Source organism: Hippoglossus hippoglossus, chromosome 5 (assembly GCF_009819705.1).
Source record: "Hippoglossus hippoglossus isolate fHipHip1 chromosome 5, fHipHip1.pri, whole genome shotgun sequence".
In the NCBI taxonomy this organism is placed as follows: domain Eukaryota; kingdom Metazoa; phylum Chordata; class Actinopteri; order Pleuronectiformes; family Pleuronectidae; genus Hippoglossus; species Hippoglossus hippoglossus.
The window spans coordinates 23,674,295-23,695,898 of record NC_047155.1 but is presented as its reverse complement, the minus strand read 5'-3'; the positions used below and the strand labels follow the sequence as shown (position 1 = coordinate 23,695,898).

At 40.7% G+C, this 21,604-nt stretch overlaps 1 protein-coding gene across 1 annotated transcript in view; it reads right to left on the bottom strand.

Moving 5' to 3' along the window:
* Window positions 1-2,083: 2,083 nt before the first annotated feature.
* camkvb (CaM kinase-like vesicle-associated b) overlaps window positions 2,084-21,604 on the bottom strand; it is a 36,524-nt gene continuing 17,003 nt past the window's right edge. The window contains exons 2-11 of the mRNA XM_034585783.1: window positions 11,660-11,767; window positions 11,389-11,520; window positions 7,346-7,420; window positions 6,553-6,691; window positions 5,447-5,567; window positions 5,266-5,341; window positions 5,010-5,146; window positions 4,751-4,829; window positions 3,602-3,689; window positions 2,084-3,413 (exon numbers count right to left, since the gene is read on the bottom strand). Of these exons, the coding sequence (XP_034441674.1) occupies window positions 3,063-3,413; window positions 3,602-3,689; window positions 4,751-4,829; window positions 5,010-5,146; window positions 5,266-5,341; window positions 5,447-5,567; window positions 6,553-6,691; window positions 7,346-7,420; window positions 11,389-11,520; window positions 11,660-11,754 (1,293 nt within the window). The 5' untranslated portion in view covers window positions 11,755-11,767 and the 3' untranslated portion in view covers window positions 2,084-3,062. The remainder of the gene's footprint in view (window positions 3,414-3,601; window positions 3,690-4,750; window positions 4,830-5,009; window positions 5,147-5,265; window positions 5,342-5,446; window positions 5,568-6,552; window positions 6,692-7,345; window positions 7,421-11,388; window positions 11,521-11,659; window positions 11,768-21,604) is intronic.

The following is a 21,604-nucleotide window of genomic DNA, read 5'->3' as shown; positions in this document are numbered from 1 at the left end:
CTCAACCCACAGCTTTTAATTTAGTTAGTATCTAAGTTTGGTTTTGCCCACAAGAAGAAATATCTTGGTTGTCCTCTCAGCATGGCCCGATTCTGATCAGCGTTCTTTCATCTCTGCATTGTGAGACTCAGGAAACGAACACTTCCCTCATCCTGGCTCTCTCAGTGATGTCATCCAGTGACACAGAGCCTCCTTGAGCCCAGCAGGCTGTGTGGATGGCTGCATATATGATTGTACAATGGGCATGAAAAAGAGAGAGGCTCTCGAGAGGCAGCCAATTTAAACCCCAGAGGGCAGAGAAGGCGAGTTCTCTGCATTATTATTTCAATTCCTTGCAAAACAAGTATCCTGGCAAGTGTTGCCAAATGGCACTTATGGGATTTCTCGAACACAAGCTCACACCCCACCAGGATGGGTGCTAAGCTTGTGCTAATTGAGGGAGTGTAACACAGATGCTCTCCTTCGGGTGGAGGGGAGAGTGATGACGCAGGCGATCTCCCACACTCTCTCTAAATAATCTCCCATAGAGGCATGTTTTGCTTTGAAAGATACTGTACACTCTCTGTCCACTGACTCAGAGGAGAAACGAGAGGATGACACACGAATAAACAGATGAATTAAATTTTATTACCATCAAATTCATCAACTCAGTCAAGGAGAACGGTACAGAGCTCACAAAGGCAGGACAGGACCTACAGGTGACCACTGGTCCTGGCAAACATCACATCTACAAATACACCTGTTAGTGCATGGTAAAATGAACAGACATGGAGCTACTAAATACAGTGAGGAATGTGTTGGGGAGGAAAGCATTGCTTTAAACTGTGTAACAGTGTTTCAACAGTGTTTATTTGACATCTAAACAAAAAGAACAGACAACATGAAATAATCTATTCACACTAAAATCTCTCTTGTTTAAGCCTCTTGTTCAAATCTAAATATTGATCTTCAGCAATGTAAGAAATCCTCTCGGATTGGATGGTTTGTATACCAAAATACATTAACACGAATAAAAAGAGAAACATGTGGAAATAAAAGACTCTGCAACAACAAAGTCAAAGTTGAGATTCTACGGATAATAAATGTGATCAGTTTTCTGATGCACCTCTTCATATAGATTTACAGATGTGCACAGGAAATACTAGTGATAACAGATCAGAAAGAGTAAGACAAAGTGGCCGAGCATGAGCCAGGACATATTACACTTTAGTTATATCATCTAATCAGTCTATTGACAATGTGGCTGCTGTCTTTATTTGACCAGGGAATACAAACTGATGGTAATTATATATTAGCGCAGGAAATGATGCTGGGACTGGCCAGAAGATCAATACGGCCGTAATGCTTATCCGACAGTTGTCTCACACACACACGCACATCCAGGTACACACACTCGCATACACATTTTTCTGACAGCAGCCACGTGTTTGCTAAGTTGCCAGAAAGCTAGCAAGGACTACAGACTTACAGGTACATGGAGCAAAAGGACACCAGGAATCACAGTTTCTGCAGCCTGTCAAATATTGCTCTATATTTTCCTCTAGAGTGATTACAGAGAACTCCTTCTGTAGCTCATTATTAATGCTCGAGGGGACCAGTGACAGGAAAGGATAGTTGGTTATTACTGTTTTATCAAGTATAAGCTGAAAATCTGTCTAAATAAAAAATATACACAGTTAAAGAATTAATAGATTATAAATATGTTAAACATATGCTGGATTACATTTTTTCTCAGTATAATACAGGTCAACGAAGCTGAGCCGGGGACGATTATCCCAGGCAAAGTCAAAAATGATGCACGTCTTCCCTTGAAAGCCGCATGTGGTCCATTGATGCACATTTTGTTTTATAGTTACAACCAAATATTAAGACATGTGTGGCATTTGAGTCAGTATCCTAACACAAAGGACACAGTTTAAAAAAAGAACGCACAGGTAGACTGAAATCCAGCAAAAAATACAATTTCTCTCACATGGTGGATAAAGATGTGATAAATTCTGTTGTGACGAAAAAAAGAAGGCTACAAATTAATTTGAATGCATAGAACTGCTATGTTATGGTGGTGTATTCATTTTTCCTTTTCAAACAACTTTTACACTGACAGCAGGGGCGCTAACTGAACTGTGTTTATAGACAGCATGATGTACAGTGTAGTGTGCTATACATTAGCCTTGACACGGCTTGTGGCGAGAGTGCTGCGGCCAACGATATGACGAGTAGCGCATCTTTATCCACCAAGTGGCCGTGAGTGTGAGATGAACAGCAGAAAGTGAGAATGCATGCTGTTTTGGCTACTTCTACAAAGGTCTCTATGTACAGAATCTTTACACTTACAGCTATGAGGTTCTTTCCTGAGCAGGAACTGAGCAAAGGAACATAGTGTTTATGTTTGTGTGCTTATGTGTGAAGCTGCCTCGTTCAAATTACAGTTATGGGCATAAAAAAAAAAACTCCCAGTCACCAATCTTGGCACAATTAGTGAATAGTGTCGACGATAACGATAGGAAAGATAAACACGTGAGACGAGTATATGTGACCTAACCCTAACCCGTACTGAGTATTATTGTACAAGGTCAAAAATTAGGTTAAAGCAGGATTTTACTACTGACTCTGAGAACAAATACTGTAATTACAAGACGGTCAGAGAGAAGTTTTCCAAGTTGGCTCATTAAAAAGTAATCAAAGCCATTTTCAGCACAACTATGTCTTCCTATGTTATCTTATCGCTGAGAGAGGAAACAGAAAGAAGACTAAAGCTGTAAGCCACAGCTTGACAGCCAATCTTTTCTGCCCCTAAAACTCAAATATGAAGGGATAGACTCGGTTTATATCATCTGACGTAAAACACTGGGGGGTGGGGGGGTCAGTAAAAAAGACACAATACTTGTATAGAGAAAGCCAAAGATATGCAGCGCTCTGGAAAAGGTAGCACACAGCCTCCATGAGATGATGCTAATGCTGCAAGTGAGAGAGAAGCAGAGTCAGTGTCACCATGCTAGCAGCTAATGTACAGTGTGCAGGAGTTGGTGGGGACAGCAGAGGTCACACAGGGGAGGTGGGTTCTAACCCTGCTCTCCCTCGGCCTCGACAGAAGCCTGGTGAGTTGTCGAGGCCTCTCCGTTACAACGTGATGTGGGCTCGGCCTCCTGCTGGGCTGGGCCCTCGGATGCTGAGGCTGACGCCCCAGGTGAGGCCACTGGCGCCGGGTCGCTCATCTCAGCTCCGGCAGGGAGCTCTGTGGCCGCAGCGGGGGCCCCCTCGGGTGTTGCACCACACAAAGGTGCGGAGGGGTCGATGGTAGCCTGGGGAGCCGCAGGGTCCTCTGGGGCGCCGGCTGCAGGGCTGGTCGCCCTCGAGTTGCTCTGGTCAGGGGCTCTCAATCTCTTCATGATGGTGGTGACTCGAACTGCTTTCTGCAGGAGGAAGATACAAAATATTTCTGATTGACGCTCTAACCTAAAACGTACTGAGAGAACATCAGGCTGCCTCAGCTCACAGTTACACAACACTGCGCTGCTATACCTCCTCGTTCAAGGACTGCACAACTACTGTTGAACTTAGCAAAGATGAGCTTCCTGAAGGAGAGAACAAAAGAGCTTACCTTCCATTTAGCTCTGGCAAAGTTCTTCTCTATTTGCGCACATACGTTTTCCTTGATGTTCTTATCTGACGCTGCACCACCAGAGATCCTGCAGCACAAAATGGGAAAAACACAACTGAGCTTTATGTTTCCTCTATCTTTGGATGTCACAGAGTGCTGCACATGGTATTACCCAATTTATTGTTCATTTTTTGACTGGCAAACTTTGACAAAGACTGTTTAACCTTTGAGGATTATTCTGATAATTTTTCATATGGTTTTCTGCCGTTGTCACAATGATTTTGAGTTTGATACTTGCAGCTATGTGAAACAAGGCAATGTGTTGTGAGGAAATACTAACATGCCAACAATGAACATGTGGATATTTAGCTGGTATATTGTTTACAATGTTCATTATTATGAGATATAAAAAAATATTTAAGTACAATATAACTGAATAATATAACTGAAACAGCTAAAATATAAATGTTTTATTATTTAGTTATAATAATGAACAGCTTTATGGAGCTTCATCGTGAGATTCACCTCATTAATAAGCTATCCAACCCGCAGCTTTATTTCAGGTCACTCTCACAGCTCTCCTGTGTTTGAATGCAGCTATTTTAAAGGGAAAAAAGCTAAGAAATCCTATATACACTACGTGCTCGGATGCTCAGGCAGTTCCACCCCTGAGGACCCTTGACTGGAAAAGCCTTTAGTTTCCTTTCGTCTTTTGCCAGGACCTAGGAACAGAAGATTCCTGCCTGAAGATCGGAGGCTGAACTCTGGCAGAGTTTTCCCGGGAGCAATAATCCAGTGATATACCTCTGAGCAGGCCCATAAAGTGCTAAGTTAGACATAATGACTAAAAACACATAACTGACTGTTGGCAAAAAAATTATGTAATATGATCTTGAACCCATTTGGCTAATGCAGGAAGCAGCTTTGGTTAATTGTCAAGTGAAGCATCAGTTTTGATGCCATAGTAACTTGCAGCCGAGAAAATACTGTGCGGTCATCATGGACAATGATCAGCTTGTTAAAGTGAGCTTTAATTGACATATCACGAAAGTCTGAACTCATGTAACCTTTCTAATCTCATTAATGCTGTCTGATCACACAGCTCTGATTTAAATGGGCTGTACAATATATGAGAGCACTGCTGCCTACCACTCATGGTTTATAGCCTCCTGGGCTGTCAGTCTCTGGTCTTGATCCACCTCCATCAGACGAGAAACCAGACTCTTGGCTGTCAGAGAAAAATCAAACAGAACCCTCAGTGAAAAAGGGGTATATTCTCCTGATGCATGGAAACATAAATATGACATGTGTTTGAACACTCCCTTAGGTAAGAGGAAGAGTGGAAAAATCCAATTTGAAGCAGGCCATCATTGTGTTCCTTTACAGTGATAACAACATCATAAAATACCTGAATCAGAGATTTCATCCCAGTACGGAGAGTCAAACTCATAATCGCCAGCAAGGATCTTTCGGAACAGGTTCTTGTCGTGGTTTTCATAATCTTCCTCATCGGTTTCATCGTAGAACGGAGGGTTTCCTGACAGCCTGACATGGCAGAAGTAAAAAGCATTGTCAGTCAAAAACACCTGTATGACATATTCAAACAAGATTTATTATGTAGCTAAACATAATCTTCTCTTTTCATATTTCCTGTCACAACTTACAGAATGTACATGATGACACCTGTAGCCCAGCAGTCAACAGGCCTGCCGTATCGCTGCCTGCCAACCACCTCAGGAGCTGCACAAGAACACACAGGTTTTATAAAAACCTCTTAATACACATGACATTCTCCATTTGCGTGCACAGCGTCTTATTGCCCACAGCGTATATTTACATCCTCACCCAGGTACTCCGGTGTCCCACAGGGGTCTTTGATTAGTCCATTCTCCAGCTTTGCAAGATGGAAGTCACTGATGACTATTTTAGAGTGCTTCAGGCGGTTGTAATAAACCAAGTTCTCCAGCTATGTACGATGACAAATCACAATGACAAGAGTTAATACAATAATCATGTTTAAAGTTGTTCACTCTAGAAGTGAATCAGCAATTGAAGGTTGCACAGTTTGAATTTCACTCATTGTTTTCATATTCTAACAAATAATGAGAAGACTGAAAACATCTTAAAGTTTAATAATTATGCACTGGTGATTAAAAAAAGACTCCTATCAAATGAGAGACTTCCAGTGTAACTTTGTCATTTTATCATCTTATGCTAAAACTAAATGCTTTGATCAAGTTTGAAATATTTCCACATAAGAACTTCTTTGATTTAAATTTGAGCAGACAGTCCCGTAATGAGAGACAAGAGGTATCCAAATGGAGAAACAGATCCAGACCTTTACTGTGAATAATGGGAACACATGGTTAGAGAGGGAGGACAAAGAGGGCAGCCCAACAGTGTTTAACCTAGTGGTTCTTCACATATATGTGAATCTGGAGCCTGTAACACAAGCTTTTGGCTCATTTATACTCAATGTAAGAGCATATTAGTTCCTGTTCATACTCTGCGTTAAATTTGTCCTTATTTTTGTACGTCTTCTGAAAGCTTACAGATATAGATGAAGCAGAGGAAACAGAGCAGTACCACCTGAAACTGTAGGGGGCAGTGTAGCCAAATAATGCAAGCAAGATGACACAGACACAGGGAGAACATTTTTAAAAAAGTGGAACTTTTTGAAGAGAAACTTTGCAAGTTGGTAAGTTGGATCGCCGGAAACAAAAGAAACAGAGTCCTCTACAACTCTTTACAAGTCAATTCTTCAACTAGAATTTTTTTAATCATTTCTTTGACTGTATTTTTTTCTTTGTGTAAGTAATTGAATTGTGTGCCATCACACAGATTACAGTTGGAGTCAGGATTTACCTGTGAGATGGCACCACAGTCATGGCGTTTTATTTACATCTGGCTACCTAGATCAGCATATGCTAAATCCTGTACTAGTGTGTTACCTTCAGGTTTCTGTGAACGATACACAGGGAGTGGAGGTAGGCGACGGCCTCCAACACCTGGCGCACCACGTTACTGGTGTCTCGCTCTGAGTAGTAGCCTTGATCCAGGATCCAGTCAAACACCTCTCTTCCTGTTGCACTGTGGAAACAGAGGTTGGCCCAAAATGTGTTAGACGGGGATTAAATTGGGCCAGGGCAGTCTCAGCCGGAGACAGGGTTAGCCCTTTGGGGTGGGCCCCAACCTAGTGTGCTTCCCCAGAAATAGCCCTCATAGAGGCCACAAAAGGCTAACCCACACAGGGCCCATGGGGGTTTCCTATGAGGGCGCTATAACAGTACTTACACATTGCATATTTATATTGAAATGTTAAATACATCATCATCATCTTTGGACAAGATTGAGTCTTCTGCCATATCTGTTTCAGGAAAATGGTTTTACCCATTGCTCACTTGATGTTTCTTCTGTGTTTTATCATTTTCTTCCTAATGAGAATTCCTAATCCCACAAATCAAGTGTCCTCAAGGGACAAGATGAGTGTCCTACATTTAGCATATTCATGGAAATGCATCAAATTCCCCAAGAACACTGATGAGAGTGGAGCAGCTAGCAAGCAATCATATCCGAATACCAAATGAGTGAAGTTCAGAGTTGTTCTCATATCTACAGGGCCTCGGGCTACAGCAGCTCATTCCCCACAAGTGCATAATCAACATATACAGTTCATCAGGCCCAAGCTGCAGCAAAGGAAAGCAGAGAGCCATTTCCCCAGGCTCATCAGACATGTGAACTCACAGTTCAAGGAAAAGGAAGTACTCTTTCTTGGTCTCGAAGACGTCCACCAGTTGGAGAATATTGGGATGCTTCACCCTGGGGAGACACGTCACAAAGCACAAGGCACAGAGAGAGATGTCAGGAGTCATATAGGAAATGACGTCTGAATCATTCATTCAGGAGACTGAGATTGACACGTTCTACTGCCTGTCTCCCGAAAAAAGCAGATATGTGCTCTTATGTTGAACTATGCCTATGTCCATGAACATGCCTTTAACATAGTACCAGCTGTGAAACTTTATGGGGAATTTAGCTCATAAAGCTACAATATATGAGGCTACACAGAGTGTTGTCAATCTCAAATTGCACTGAACTGACGTCTCAATAGATAACTCACTAAAGTAAAAAAAAAAAGATTTGGGATACAATTTACATGTCTGTTCAATCGGGAGCCAAGCAAAACCACTGCAGTGTGTTTTTTATTTTATCTTTTATTTTTGAAAAATGTTTGTTCTATTGTGTGGATTTCTGAAAGAAGATATGCACAGATTGTGAATTTGAATAAACAGGCAGGCAGTGGATGTCGTCCAGCAGGTAGCTAATGGGGAGAGATTTGGGACATAGAGTTTGGCTTATCACAGCTACAATAATGTGTTTCTCTATAACCAGTCAGAGGTTATTCTCCACAGCCAGCTGTCGTGGCTGTTATAACAGCGTGAATGCGCTGCATGTATTGGCCCACACTTGTGTAAGACACTCATTTTGTTTTCCTTTTACATAGGGTTGGTATGTTACTAAAGCACCATGCTCTCTGCTTTGCCCTGAAGAAGAAAAACTGAACAATCTGCAAGTGCAGGTTTTGTGTTGTCCCTTTGTGCGTAGTTTCAGCCTGTCTCTGCCTAACAGACTGACCTGCATAGGGCCACAGGACTGGAGAACGCAAATTAAGTCACACCAGGAAGGAGAAGTTAATAACTGTTGTTGACATTCCTACAAGTGGACAACATTGCTTCATATTGTAGATTAAGGAAATCTGGAAACGTTTCTGAACAGATTTGGACAAAAACAAAACCCTCTATTTTCTATACCAAATTGAAAACCCTCAATTTGTGGTTAGTTCATCTAAATATGCTAAATAGGTCATTAGTGACAAAAGAGTATTTGTCAAAAAAACAAAACAATTAAAATTCTATAATTTATATTACTCATGGGTGGCATGGCGCTGCAGTGGTGAGTACAGTCTCCTCAAAGAAATAGAGATCATTTGTTTGAACCTTGCGTCCGGTTGTCTGTGGGGGTTGCATGTTCTCCCCCTGTGTTTGTGGAAGAGTCTGTGGGTTTTCTCTAGTTACGGCTGAGCCACGATGGCTGTGTGATCGGCACATGTGCGTCTTGGAACGTCTTGCTTTTCTCTCTGGTGCCCATGTGAGTGGCCACACTACCTGAGTGAACAACGCGTCTCAGGTGCGTCTCTTCTAGAGAGTCAAGGTCTTGCCTATTTTCTCCACGTAATAACATGGTTCACAGCAAAAATAGACAGTAAAAAATGATCTTTCAACATAGTTTCATTATCTATCCGACGAATATGGGACAAACGTAAATATTTGCAACACTTCATTGTCCCGTTTTAAAGGTAAAAGCACTCTTGAGTTTCTGTTGACTGAATTTATTAATTTGTTTTAACGAGGTTATTGTTATTGCACGACCAGATGATACACAGCTTCATACCACAGAGTCCTTGCATTTAGTTGCGTATATAGCAGTACCTTTATTTGAGGAAATACAGTAGTTATACCCGAAACCTCAAATTGCAGCTCCGCTGCAGGCACGTAGCAAACACACTCCCAGTGTGAAAACGCCTGAGAGATGCAGCAGATCAGTGGCGCAGCTGTCACACGCTGCACACACAGCCAGTGAGGCCCAGGCTTTACTACCGCAGCCCAAAGACACAGTTTAGTGACTCTAAAGTGAACCAATGTGTGAAGATGAGTGTGAATGGTCATCTGTCTCTACATGTCAACCCTGTGATATGTTTACAACCTGTCCAGGATGTATCCTGTCTTTTCCCCAATGTCAGCTAGAATTGGCTCCAGGCCCCCCCATTACCCTCAAAAGATAAGGAGAATTGATAATGAATGGATCACTCATTGTAGAACAGATATATTTAAGCTTTATTTCCGAAATAATTGTTTATTTAATGTCCTATGTTTACAATATAGGCCCAAAAAAATAATGAAATCTTATTGTAAATAATATAATAATCAAAAATATTCTAATGCTTATAGATAAAATTGCATTTTGTGAGTATCATTTTCACTTTAGTCCATTAATCATGGTTTTTTTTGTGACTGAGAAGAAGTAAAACTTTACCAATAACAAAGTTCTCGCACATCATTAATGATTCCCTCCAGACAGACGCTCAATTCTCTGCTTGGAAAAAAACAGTTGTGTCTTTTAAGGTTTTCCCACAAAACGGTTAAAGTGCCTCATTAAAAACTCCCATAATTACATCTGCTCCCTCTCAATCATTAAAAATAATCTGATTCTATAAAAATGTAAATATTGTTAGTCAGAAGATGTCGCAACTCTCCATGTTACACATTTTGCAAGTAATTGACTACAGACTTCTAAATGAGTTGTGAGGTCACAAAATCCTGAATGTGAAAACAGCCTCTTTATTCTGCACAGGGGGAAAAACCCAAGTGCAGTAATAATAAGGAAGACATTTTTGTGTAGAGGGAGACTTGAAGTCGGTGGTATTAAGAGTAGAAGCAAAAACTGACATTGACTGACAATGTTCATTCTAAGTAATAAAAGATGAATGAGGATTAGTACTTGAAGGAGCTCTTCTTTTCTTTTCTAATGCCTATATTCAAGCATTTTAAATTCAAGACTGCATTTCATGTTTTGCCAGCAATTATTCACAGCCTTTGAAAATGTCATCAGATTTGATTATTCACTAAAACCCCCAACTGATGATTACAGCATGAAAAACGGGAGCAGTGCATGTCCCCATTACAGCCGCATCTGAAGTGTAATTTTCAGAAGCCTGTGATTCCGTGTTTTGAAAGCCCTCTTAAAGAAATCACACCTTCATCTTCATCGTGCTTCACCGCTTCGCCTGCTGTCAGTGACAAATTGTTTGATAAGGCCCCGGCTATGCTAATGTGGCTTCTACTGGAAAGTTAGATAATCGCAGAGGAAACTGAGAAAAACAATGTCGCACACAAACAAGGCTGTGTGGGATTATTAAAATGAAAAAAAAAAGACTTGACCTTTTAAAAAATATATATTATTTATGAAGATAGAGTTTCTACTTTTTGAGAAATGTGGAAAAGTAAAAAAATAAATCAACTTTTGATGACATTCCCATAACAAAACCTAAATAAATTTACAAGAATAAAGTCTTTATATTATTAGATTAAAGTCTTAATATCACTATAAAATGTCATAAATTTATGAGTATGTTGTAATATTAGGGCCGTGTCATTTTCGAGGGGGAATTTCAGAAGATCAGCCCTTTGCCTGTGTTGAAATTAGTCCAGGTTTCCTAAAGGACAAAATACTTTTGAGACATCACCACCACATCATCGAAAATATCAGGAAATTTAAAAGATTTAGCAAGAAACTGTTTCTATTCTGAAGAAAGAGGCACACAGACTTGTAGTAAATTGCTTCTTTTGTGGAGGAAGAAATGTTTGCTATACTGGTCAACTGGAAGGCTGTAGTTGGTCCCATCTGATATTGAAAGGGGTTTTGTAATATCATAAAAAGAAACCATACGCTTGGTTCATGATTTTGGATGAAGAAGGAGTTGAACTCCAGTGTGTTCTTCTGGCCATTTATTTCCTTTTTTTTTTCTTTATTAATGCGATGTTATGACTTTGTTTCCTTAAATTATGACTTTATTCTCAGTAGTGACTTTATTCTCATAATAATACGACATCATTCTCGAAATCTCAACTTGTTTTTCCTTAATATGACCCTGATATTTACTAAACTAATCAAGCACTGTTTACCAAAGAAATGTAAACAGAAGGGAACATGAATCCAAATCAACTCACATCTTTAAGATGAGGATCTCATTTTTGGCAGCCTTGCGGACTTTCCTTCCATCCTTCTTCAGGAACTTTTTACATGTGTACATTTTCATCGTAGTTTTGTCCTTGGCCCTGAATATCTCGCAGAACTCCTCCCTGAAAGGAAGCATTTCATGACAGTAGTTCAGATGAAATGTAAAAACACAGATATAATGATTTCATGAGAAAAGATAATAGCATCATTAAAACATTTGTGTGGATGTTAGGCTGTACAAGTCAGTGTTGTGGTACTTACGATTTAACAATCTGACCCAGGTCATATTTATCGGTCACGTCTGAAGGAATGTGATATTCCTTCTTTTCCCCGATTGTTATACAGCCAAATGGCATGGCCGCTCCTGACCTGTGAGAGAAGACACAAGGAGAGACAGACGAGGGAGACAGTGATATTAAACACAGGACGGAGATAACAGAAATGCTGAGATAGCTTTTCAAAAGTGTGAGAGCTAAAGAGCCAACGGAGGCAGTGTCAGCCGATTGTTTCACTTACTGGAACAGAGCCTTTCATGGTGCTGCCTTAATAAAAGGCCAGAGGCTCCGATTCTTTACGTTAGGATCTAACTTATATAACTACGATAACAGCAGTTGGAACACTTTTGGAGCAGAAGGAGCAGCAGTTAATATGATCCTGTGGCCCAGCGAGACAACCATTGCTACAAGTGAGGCATTTCCAAACAAGAGAAGTGAGCCAGCAATTACAGGCGCATCACCCCAGGACTAGGAGAGGAATTCAACTTTACCAGCTCTGCATCGACACTTGAACACTTAATTGCGGTGCAGCCTCTCTGTGCCTCTCTCGAACAGCGTGGAGTGAAATCTGAGATCATCCTGTGCCACTTTAGAGTTGGCTAAGTTGAAGCAGTTATTTTTGTGTTTCTGGGGAAGAGGACGACTTCTTTTCTAGCTACTTCTTTCTCTGCATTGTACTGAGATCTCATAACAAGGAGCTGTATTTGGAATCTGAAACAGAGGATTATCATATTTCATCAATAATTTATCAGTTGGACTAGTCTTTGATTTTTATATGATGTTTGTTTCACTGAGGGATTAAAGTCGGATTTCATTTAAAACACATGACTGTATAATCAAGCCCACATGCTCATGATTAGCGATGGCAGATAGATTTGTAGGAATGTGGTGGGAGAACAGTTGTTTCCTCTTTTAACAACTACCAGAGATGTGTGCATGTAAAGTGAAAGACAGTGTTATGCCAGCACGACTGCTCAGGGGCCTGTAGTACAACACTGCAGACTCACTGACAAGTACCGAGATGCTGTGAATCTTCTGTATGTGAAGCTATTAGGATGTATAGCAGGACAGCGTCGGAAAAACAATGGCGCAGCAAAAACTTCGGATGAATAAAGGGCGAGAAATATTTATTTCCCAGCCACACAGCATCCATCTGCACCGACAATCTGGGTGATGGATGTCCGCATGTAAATGAGCGCAGCCAGCGTGAGAAGTATAGCGTTACGTGTAAGAAGTGCAATCTGTTCAGTGTAGCTCCGCCAACCAACTGTAATCCAATCTAAATGAACGAGGCTCCGTTTGGGGACGCATAAAATTACTGAGAGAAACCTGCTCTCTCTCTCTCTCTCTGAAACTTCCTTTTCTCATCTGAGGCACGAGGCTGTGTTCTGTAGTCGGCATGAGGGGCTGACCTTTCCTGGCTCCCTATCTCTTTCTCTCACTATTAATACACTGCACTTGTCTCCCTGGTAAATGCTGTGGCTCAGTGAAGTTATGGTACCAAGAGGAGAGGAAAGTTCTGCAGTTTAAATGGAGGGTTACTCTGAGTAAGTCTGGCAGAAGCGAGGCTTCAGAAAACATGTCAGGAAGAATCTATAATATTTATATTCGGCAAGAAGATGTAAGAGCCCACATGAGAGCTGAAATATAGTAGAGAAGGAAAACAAGCTGGAGAAACAGAGGAAGAAAGCTTTTTTTTTTTAAGCTTTGGAAAGCTTTCCGAGCCCAATCAGTGAAGATGTTAATATCATAGGTTCATCACGAGCCTGTAAAAGAAATACATAACAGCAGCAGGACTATGGAGGCACAAACATTCACACAAAAATCTGGAAAAATCCCGTAAAGGTGCCTCCACAAACAAGCTCAGTCAGCCTCTCCATCCAAGTGGTGATTCGTGTAATGGACAACATTTTTTAAAAGCATTTCAAGCAGAGAGAGGCCAACGCTGGCTGGATCACATAACGGAAGCTGTGTAATGGCCCCATTTGGACCGACCACCATCAGCAACATTCGGGCATTATCACTTTATGTACTGACTGTTATCTGCCCTTCGGGAGCACCAGTCGATGCCTCGTGGTGCTTTATGGCCCAGTGTGTGACCTGGGTCTGCCCGGGCCATGCTGCTGTATGGACATGGATTTTGTGCAGATGCAGTGAAGATTTACAGTTCGGAGGATGGATGGTGATAAAGATCCTGGGTGTATTAGGCAAGTAAAGCGCCTCCTCTAGCCAGTCAAGGTGATGAGCAAATCAGGTTGTTCCTCCTGCCTGTTGAAATCAATGAGAGACTCTAGGGTGAAGTTTTAAGATTAGGTTAAATGCTACACTTATGTATCGGCATTGTGTCCAAAGTTTTAAAGCATGGGTAAGGGGGATTATTTCTTCTGCTGAGATAACATGGGGCTACATCTGCAAGGAAATGGCTGCTACCTGTTTGGTATGGTAAGCCGTCATGTACGTGAGGGGGCAGCTGTTTGCACTAATCCCACCATGAAATTCCCCTGAGACGAAGAAGTGTTCCCTAGTTTTTGGAGAATCTTTCATTTGCTGTTTAGGTTTTTGACTCCGTCGTTCACCCCAAGCCTATTACTCTCCCTCTGGCTCAGCAGCCTGTAAATGAGGTTGCACAGTAAAGATCAGACCCCATGCATCATACTTGTGCTGACTGTGGAGCATTTCAAATTCACTGAAGTGAATCTAAGAAATGCTGTGTGGCTCAACAATTATGCATGGGCTATATTTTACATGGACAATCTTACACCTGAGCAAGATAAACAAAATATGATAATAAAAAGTAGGCTGCATTTATACACACAAACTTTAATGGATGATCAGTTTTCACTTAATGTAAAAAACACCCGGGCATATAGTGTGAGTGCACAGAAACAGTATCCTCACGAGCAAAATCATACTTGGGAAGGGAACATTTCTAGTGATCAGATGAGAATCGGCAAGTGAAAAGGCACACTCGCTTGCATTTCCTGTTTGGCGTAAACAACTGTGGTTTTACAAGCACGGGGGTGAGATGAGTATTAACTCGCCCTTCCCTACGCGATAGAGACTGCTTAGCACTGCCCAACAGTCGATCGCTCGTCAGGTAGAATTCTGAGACATTGTGGCTAATGCTCCCCTCCTTCGATTGGTCACTTTGAACACTCCCGCCCCCAGCTTGTCTCCAAGTCTATGGTTGTGTGTATAAGCAACTTGTCGGAACAACTTTTTAATGTGATACTATGCCAGTGTTGTTTGTTGCACTGCTCCAAAGTGTCCAAAAGTATTCAAGAAATTCATGCTTTAAGTTTTTCTATTTTCCCTCCTGGTCATCCGTGTCTCTCGGTAACATCTCCATGTTTGTCACAGTATAATTCTGTGTCGACTCCCCTGAGCACACTCCTTTCTCAAGAGTTTTGAACCAAATAGTAATTCTGTTTTGATAAGCATAGCCATCTAAACTATCATCTTTCCCCCTCTCTCTCTCTGATGCTCAACCTTTTTCTCTGTTCCTGAGGATTGGCCAGAGCAGCATCCCCACAAGGACGGACTCTCCAGCTATTCGGAAATAAACATCCTTGACATTAATTTTCTCTCATCCGCACTGATCTCATGGGATTGCTCAAGAGGCTGTGATAGCACTCTGCCTTAAGCTGAAAGGAGAAGATAAGGTCAACAACATAACTTGGGCAGGCGACGATTGCATGAGTCTTAACAGAGACCAGAACTTGGACGGTTGCCTCTCCCTATCTCCTCCAGTGAAGAAAGTGGCAAGAAAACTTTGCCTATTAAGAAAACATAAGGACTGGAGGATAAAATAAAACAAGAAAACCAAGTTTTGTTGGATTTCTGCAAGTCCATCTTGACTTGAATGATCTTCACTTATGTAATACTTAAAGGCAACAAGAGGTTCGTGAGAGAACTTTTAAATACTTGGGCTACAGCTGCACTTAGATTTTTAGATAAGTCTCAGTCCCACCAGGATATTAAAGGGTTAAATCCGCCCATATATTATATATGAGCCTAAAATCAAATCCTTCTAAAAACCACGTGAGTCTAAAAACCAAATACTTAGTCCAGCTGTGATCAGATGTGTCACATTATGTTAATACATCAGTCAAATCCTACCCACCCAGATGAAGATTCAGCCTCATCATTCACCCGGTCCTTAGTATTAGTTTGAAGCTTCTCCTCCATGTTTACTTATGATGATGTCAAATACTGTATTATATTAACTCTGATGTGAGAAGTCCGACTGAGCTGTAACAACCAGAGATGTGATCTGAATAGCAATCAAAAAATAAATCACGTATGCAAAACAAGCAAATATCATCTAACATTATTTTTTGTAGCTGCAGCAGGTGTAAACTATTAATTTGGTAACAAATACATTTGATAGACACAACCACAGCCGAATCAAGTGGGACTGAATTAATTAATATGCACAGCTATGAGGAAAGATCTGACCAATATAAGACAAGTATCAATCGTTGGTTTTGTGATCAGTATTGAATCAACTAGTGGACACTGAGAAGCATAGCAATTTGTTTAAACTGTAGTGGGTCAGAGATGCCATCATATGTGGCCCAGGACAGATTTGCGTTCACACACCTAAAACAACTTGACCACAAGAGTCCCAGACCACCTCTTAACGTGGTTTGAGTGATCGGATCTCAGGAAACATTTGGGTACGTTCCCACCTGAGCTTCCTGCTGTCCACTTACGATCCGAACACTCAGATCGAAGTAAGTCCAAAGTAAGTCCTTAAGATAATATGGAGGAAGCCCAGCTGGGATGTTAATATAACTAACACATCTCCACTTATGTAATGTATCACATAAACCGTAATTTTGCATTTGCAGCTACTATGCTCAAAGGTTGAAAATGTGGTTCATGAATTTGCTAATGAGCATAATTTCTTGCTGTAAAGTAACAATGAAAAGCCATTAATGTCAAAGCTGCGTGACTTTTGTGAACCTCTGTCAATGACGAGCAGAACCACAGGCCAAGAGAATTCATAAGAGCTTAGATTTACTATATGAACACTGTACTCCAGGTTGAATATTGATATTATGCAAATCTAAATCCGCTGAAACACGACCCTGGCAGTGCATCTGTCACATGTATGGGAAATTATCGCTGCACCGTTCCCTGAATTTTCCATATAATGAGAGCAAATAGGCACCCAAGATTGTGATGAAATGAAAGCACTTTATGTGTTTATTATCTCACCGTACAATCTGCATTAATTCAGGGGGGGAGCCAATGTACTCGTCGAAGCACTTCTCAGAAACTCGCTGGGGAAGATGCAAACAACATTCTGCAACATTATCGCATTTATTATTGTACCTCACAAGAGTTATGTCTTCTTCCATTTGACTTTTAGAAGAAATGTCTTCTTGGAAACGTTGATATAAAAGTTTGCACCCGCTGTCTCTGGGGCTTTTTGGCCGCACTAATTAAAGTTGCACTGCAGCATATTAGGCCTGCTGTCGAGTGTGGAGCTGAGGGGTCTGTAACAAGGGGAGGAGAGCAGGAGGAGTGCAAAAACTGCAGATAGGAAATGCATGAAGAGGACGGAAAGTTGCATCAATCAGCTGCATGTATGGAGCAGGATCAGAATAAAGATGGTGGCAAAGGTTTTAAAAAGTGAGCGCATACACAGTTGAATTAATTATTCATGGTTGACAGTCTCCTTTTCCACAGTGTGTCTCACTGGGCCTGTGGTTCGTGTCTTTCATGTATCGAGGAATCGCTGGGTCCCGGGGCGCTTGCTTAACAGTGTGCTAGGAGCGGAAGCATGGCAACTCTGGCAGTACTATAATAATTACCAGTCTTCTCTGCTCAGCCCTCCTCTAATCCCAGTTCAGTGTGCCGCACTGCTTGACGGCGTCTACATCAGCCTCACGTACAGCAAGTCTCTCAAGAATCCAACACGTCTCTCATCTGTTTACGTGACATTACAGAGAACTGGAGGCTTTGCAATCTACCTTGTGTTTTCTTTAAAGGGCTCATTCAAAGCCATGGACCCTAACCATTGAGTCAAACCATCCCAATCCCACTTCATGTGCTGTCAACCCTTCTGAATCTCACTTGCATTGCTCTATTCTCAAGTGAATGGGAAAACACTGCACAGGCTTCCTTCCCACTTCCTCCTCTCTTTCTGTGGCATCCCAGCCAGCCTCGGAACTCATCAATGGAAAATGACAGCAACTGCACCACTGTCTTAATATTGCACTTAAAGCGTAGGGTTGGTAATCAACAAGTAACCAATACATCCCACTCTCTCCCATTGTACCTCCCGTCAGAGCTACGCCCCCCGAAAACACATGAACGTTCACCGTCTGACAACTGCTAGAAGCTGACTGTTCCATGACTGGCTCGCTAACTTCTGGCCTTTACTTTATTTGTTGATACTATCGGGAGGAGAATCAGATAAGATAAAAAGAAGTTCAGAAACAACTTACCAACCATTACTTTAACAAGAATCACAAAGCACATTACAACCCCCTCTTAAAAGAGTGTCTTTAGGGGAGGTTAGAGTAGAAACATGTCACATTTCCTGTGAAAGGAAGATTCACAGGTCAGTATATCACATGGACTTACACCTGCTTCTTGCCACAGCCTGATTCCTCTGTTGCACCAGGGACACAAAAAGCCCAGTCTCAACTGTGCAGGACAGTAAGGGACAGAACAGATCCATGGAGCTTATATGTGCACAGCAGCTGGGGAATATGTCTTAGTGATGACGAACAGTGCTGCAACACAAAGCAGCAGTGGCTCTGTACCACAATCGTCCATAATGTAAGACCCACAGTAAAGTTTAGAAGCTCTGAACTGCAAGAAGATTTAAACGGGGCAAAAAAAGCCTTTTGAAGCATTTTGTCTGCTTAACCTGCAAGTCATGAAGACATTGTGAATATGAGATGCTGGGGTTTTGTTACATCAATTATTAAACTGATCCAAGCTAGAAGATAAGCTGACTCTGCTACTAATGCTGGAGAAGTAATTCCGGCCTTAACTTGCTTTGGGGGGAGAGGTTTCATTTCCTGCATTTTAGATTTGCTTATTGAGATTTTTGGGAATTGATTAAAATTATTTTGCTCATGATTTGTGTTAATTTACAATTTAGTCCAACACATTTTACAAATTAAGTTTCTAACACAAGCAAGCCTACAGAAATTAATAAATGAATGAACAGGAATGGAAAAGCCAAATTAATCCAATAGTCTTATGGGACTAATCTCAATAAATTTATCTGAACCAATGATCCAAATACAAATTCAGATCTTGTTCATTTAGATGTGGTTTCATAAAAGGACTGAGGTATAAGTGAAATTCTAGTTGATTTTCTATATACCAACATTCGATACAATGTAATACAAAACAACATGAGTTGAGTCCATGCGTAAATAAGCTTGATGCAATAATTAAAGAAGCCTCACATAATCAGTGCTGGTGTAAATAAAAAAAGGAAACCTTGATAATGTACATAATGTACTGATTGCGTGTTTAATACAGTCATTTTTCAAAAACACTGAGTTCTAGCTCATGGAGCGTGAGTGAAGATTAACCTGGATGGTTGGCTAATGTGCTTCTGGGCTAATTTAGCATTTTACAGCCAAATTTAACAGTTTAAAGGCTAATTTAACAATGTAGCCAATGGCAGAGACATGCAACTACAATTTTATTTATTTAAACATGCTCACAACACAACGAATCAGTGACAGTTAACTGAGGAATTAGAACACAATGTGGCAACAAGCAATACAATTGATTAGATTGGTTGGTAAGCATTTGGTTAGTCTGCAGAAGCAGGACAAAAAATTCACTCTGACAACTGGGAGGCAAAATTGTATGTTTAGAAGTGCATTCCAACCACAGCTATATGTCCACTGTTGACCTCCAATATGGCTGCCTGAGGGTGTCTCAGTGTGACCTGGGTAGCTTATTTATATATATATATATATATATATACTGTATATATATATATATACTGTATATTTCTCTTCAGGTAAGATGGCTCAGAAGGGCTTTCTTTGTGCAGAGAGTGAACAAATGCCAGCTTGTTTTGACAAAAACAGCTACAGACAATCCATCCTGAGGGAGAATAGTGTGTGTGAGTGTATAGACATTAGGGCATGCCTGAACGCACACATGCACAAGTGCATCGCAGTGTGAATCCTTATACTCCACTGTACTATGAACATTTGTGTCCTTTCGTATCTGCAATGGATGTAGCCAGTACCTCTAATTTTAGCCCAAGAAATGTCTCTCCTGTCAAAGCTCCTGTACTTTTATGTCATCTGTAGACCCATACAGGATAGTGTGGTGAATCAGGTGGTATTAACACATTTTGAATACCCTAATTACAGATTTAGCTCAAATGACGGTCTAATGGTTCATCATTTTCAAAGGACAACTTTCTCACTAAGAAAAGGGCACCTGCAAGTCAAACATGTACTTTATGTCCTTCACCTACTAGATATGTGCTGGACGCCATTCTTACCAAACGCCCCTCTGAACCATATCTCTCAACATTGAGCAAGAAATCACACAATCAATCAATCAGGTTAAAAGTAAACCTCCAAATCCTATCCCTTGCCCACAGGTGTGCCCCATGGCTCTGTACTGGGCCCTTCTCTTTGCAATAAACATTACATCTATCTATCTATCTATCTATCTATCTATCTATCTATCTATCTATCTATCTATCTATCATTAAAATCAGCCCTCTGCTCGTTCTCCTTTGCACGATAGAACGAAAAAGAAAAATCCAGCCTTATATCATGCATATCTTTGACTCAAGAAAGTGTTTGTTTTTTAAAACATTTCAAGTTTTCATATCCTAATGTCTTCAAATTGCTTCTTTTGTCTGACCCAATAGTTTGAAGCAAAGATATGAAGTTTCACTAAACAGAAACAGCAAACCATCACATTAGGAAGTGTGAACGACAAAATATTTTTTCATTGGTGTTCCATAATGACTTAACAATTAACTGATTATCAAAATGTTTGGTGATTAATAGACTTTCACTTAAATAATCAGATGACTAAATAATACTTTTACCTCCTTTTATATAAATCCTTACACGGTTATGTACTTTAAAGCTAAGAATGTCGGAGTCTCCCCCTTTGGTTCTTCCCAGTGGTATAATTATAAAACACCTATATGTCACATGTCAACACAGGCCCATGGGTAAAAACTAATTTCATCAGAATCGTCTCAAACATAATGACATAACATTATAGACATTAGGACTTAAATGGTTTCATATTATATATATATAACAGTATGTTATGCCTTGTGTTTGCCAGTTAGTGTGCGCACATTATTCATGATCAAATCTTTATTATCATTATTATGTTTAACACACCCATTATGTAAATGCTTTATAGTGTGATGCTGACTCTTAACACAGGACTCTTGTTTACTTGAGGAGACCCAGCTCCTCCTCTACAACACCCTTGCCTTTTCAGCGCCAATGTCATTAGCTTTCAGTTCCTCCATGCTGCTTCAGTGGACAGAAACTTTAATTGCCACACATAAAATCGACATTACATGAAATATTATCATCTGAAGGCAGGGATAAATAAAGCGATAAATAAAGAGCTAAGTTTTAATGTCAAGAACACACTAATTAAAAGTCCCCTCAGAATGCTGACTGTGAAATTGATGTGCAAAGGAGACACAAATTATGAGCAATAAATTCAAGGAAGCCCGTTCATGAAACTGACAGAAGGAGACTGTAAAATTGATAACATTTGAAAGCAGACAATACTACAACACAGCGAATGCATCTCCACTTTAGGATGAACTATTTCCTGTGGCCAACTTGAGGGAATTATGTTGCACTGTAGCTGAACCACAGCAGAAGGCAACCCCAGGCTATAGGAGACTAGTCTAACCCCATATCGTCCAATGTGTACGCACCAGCTC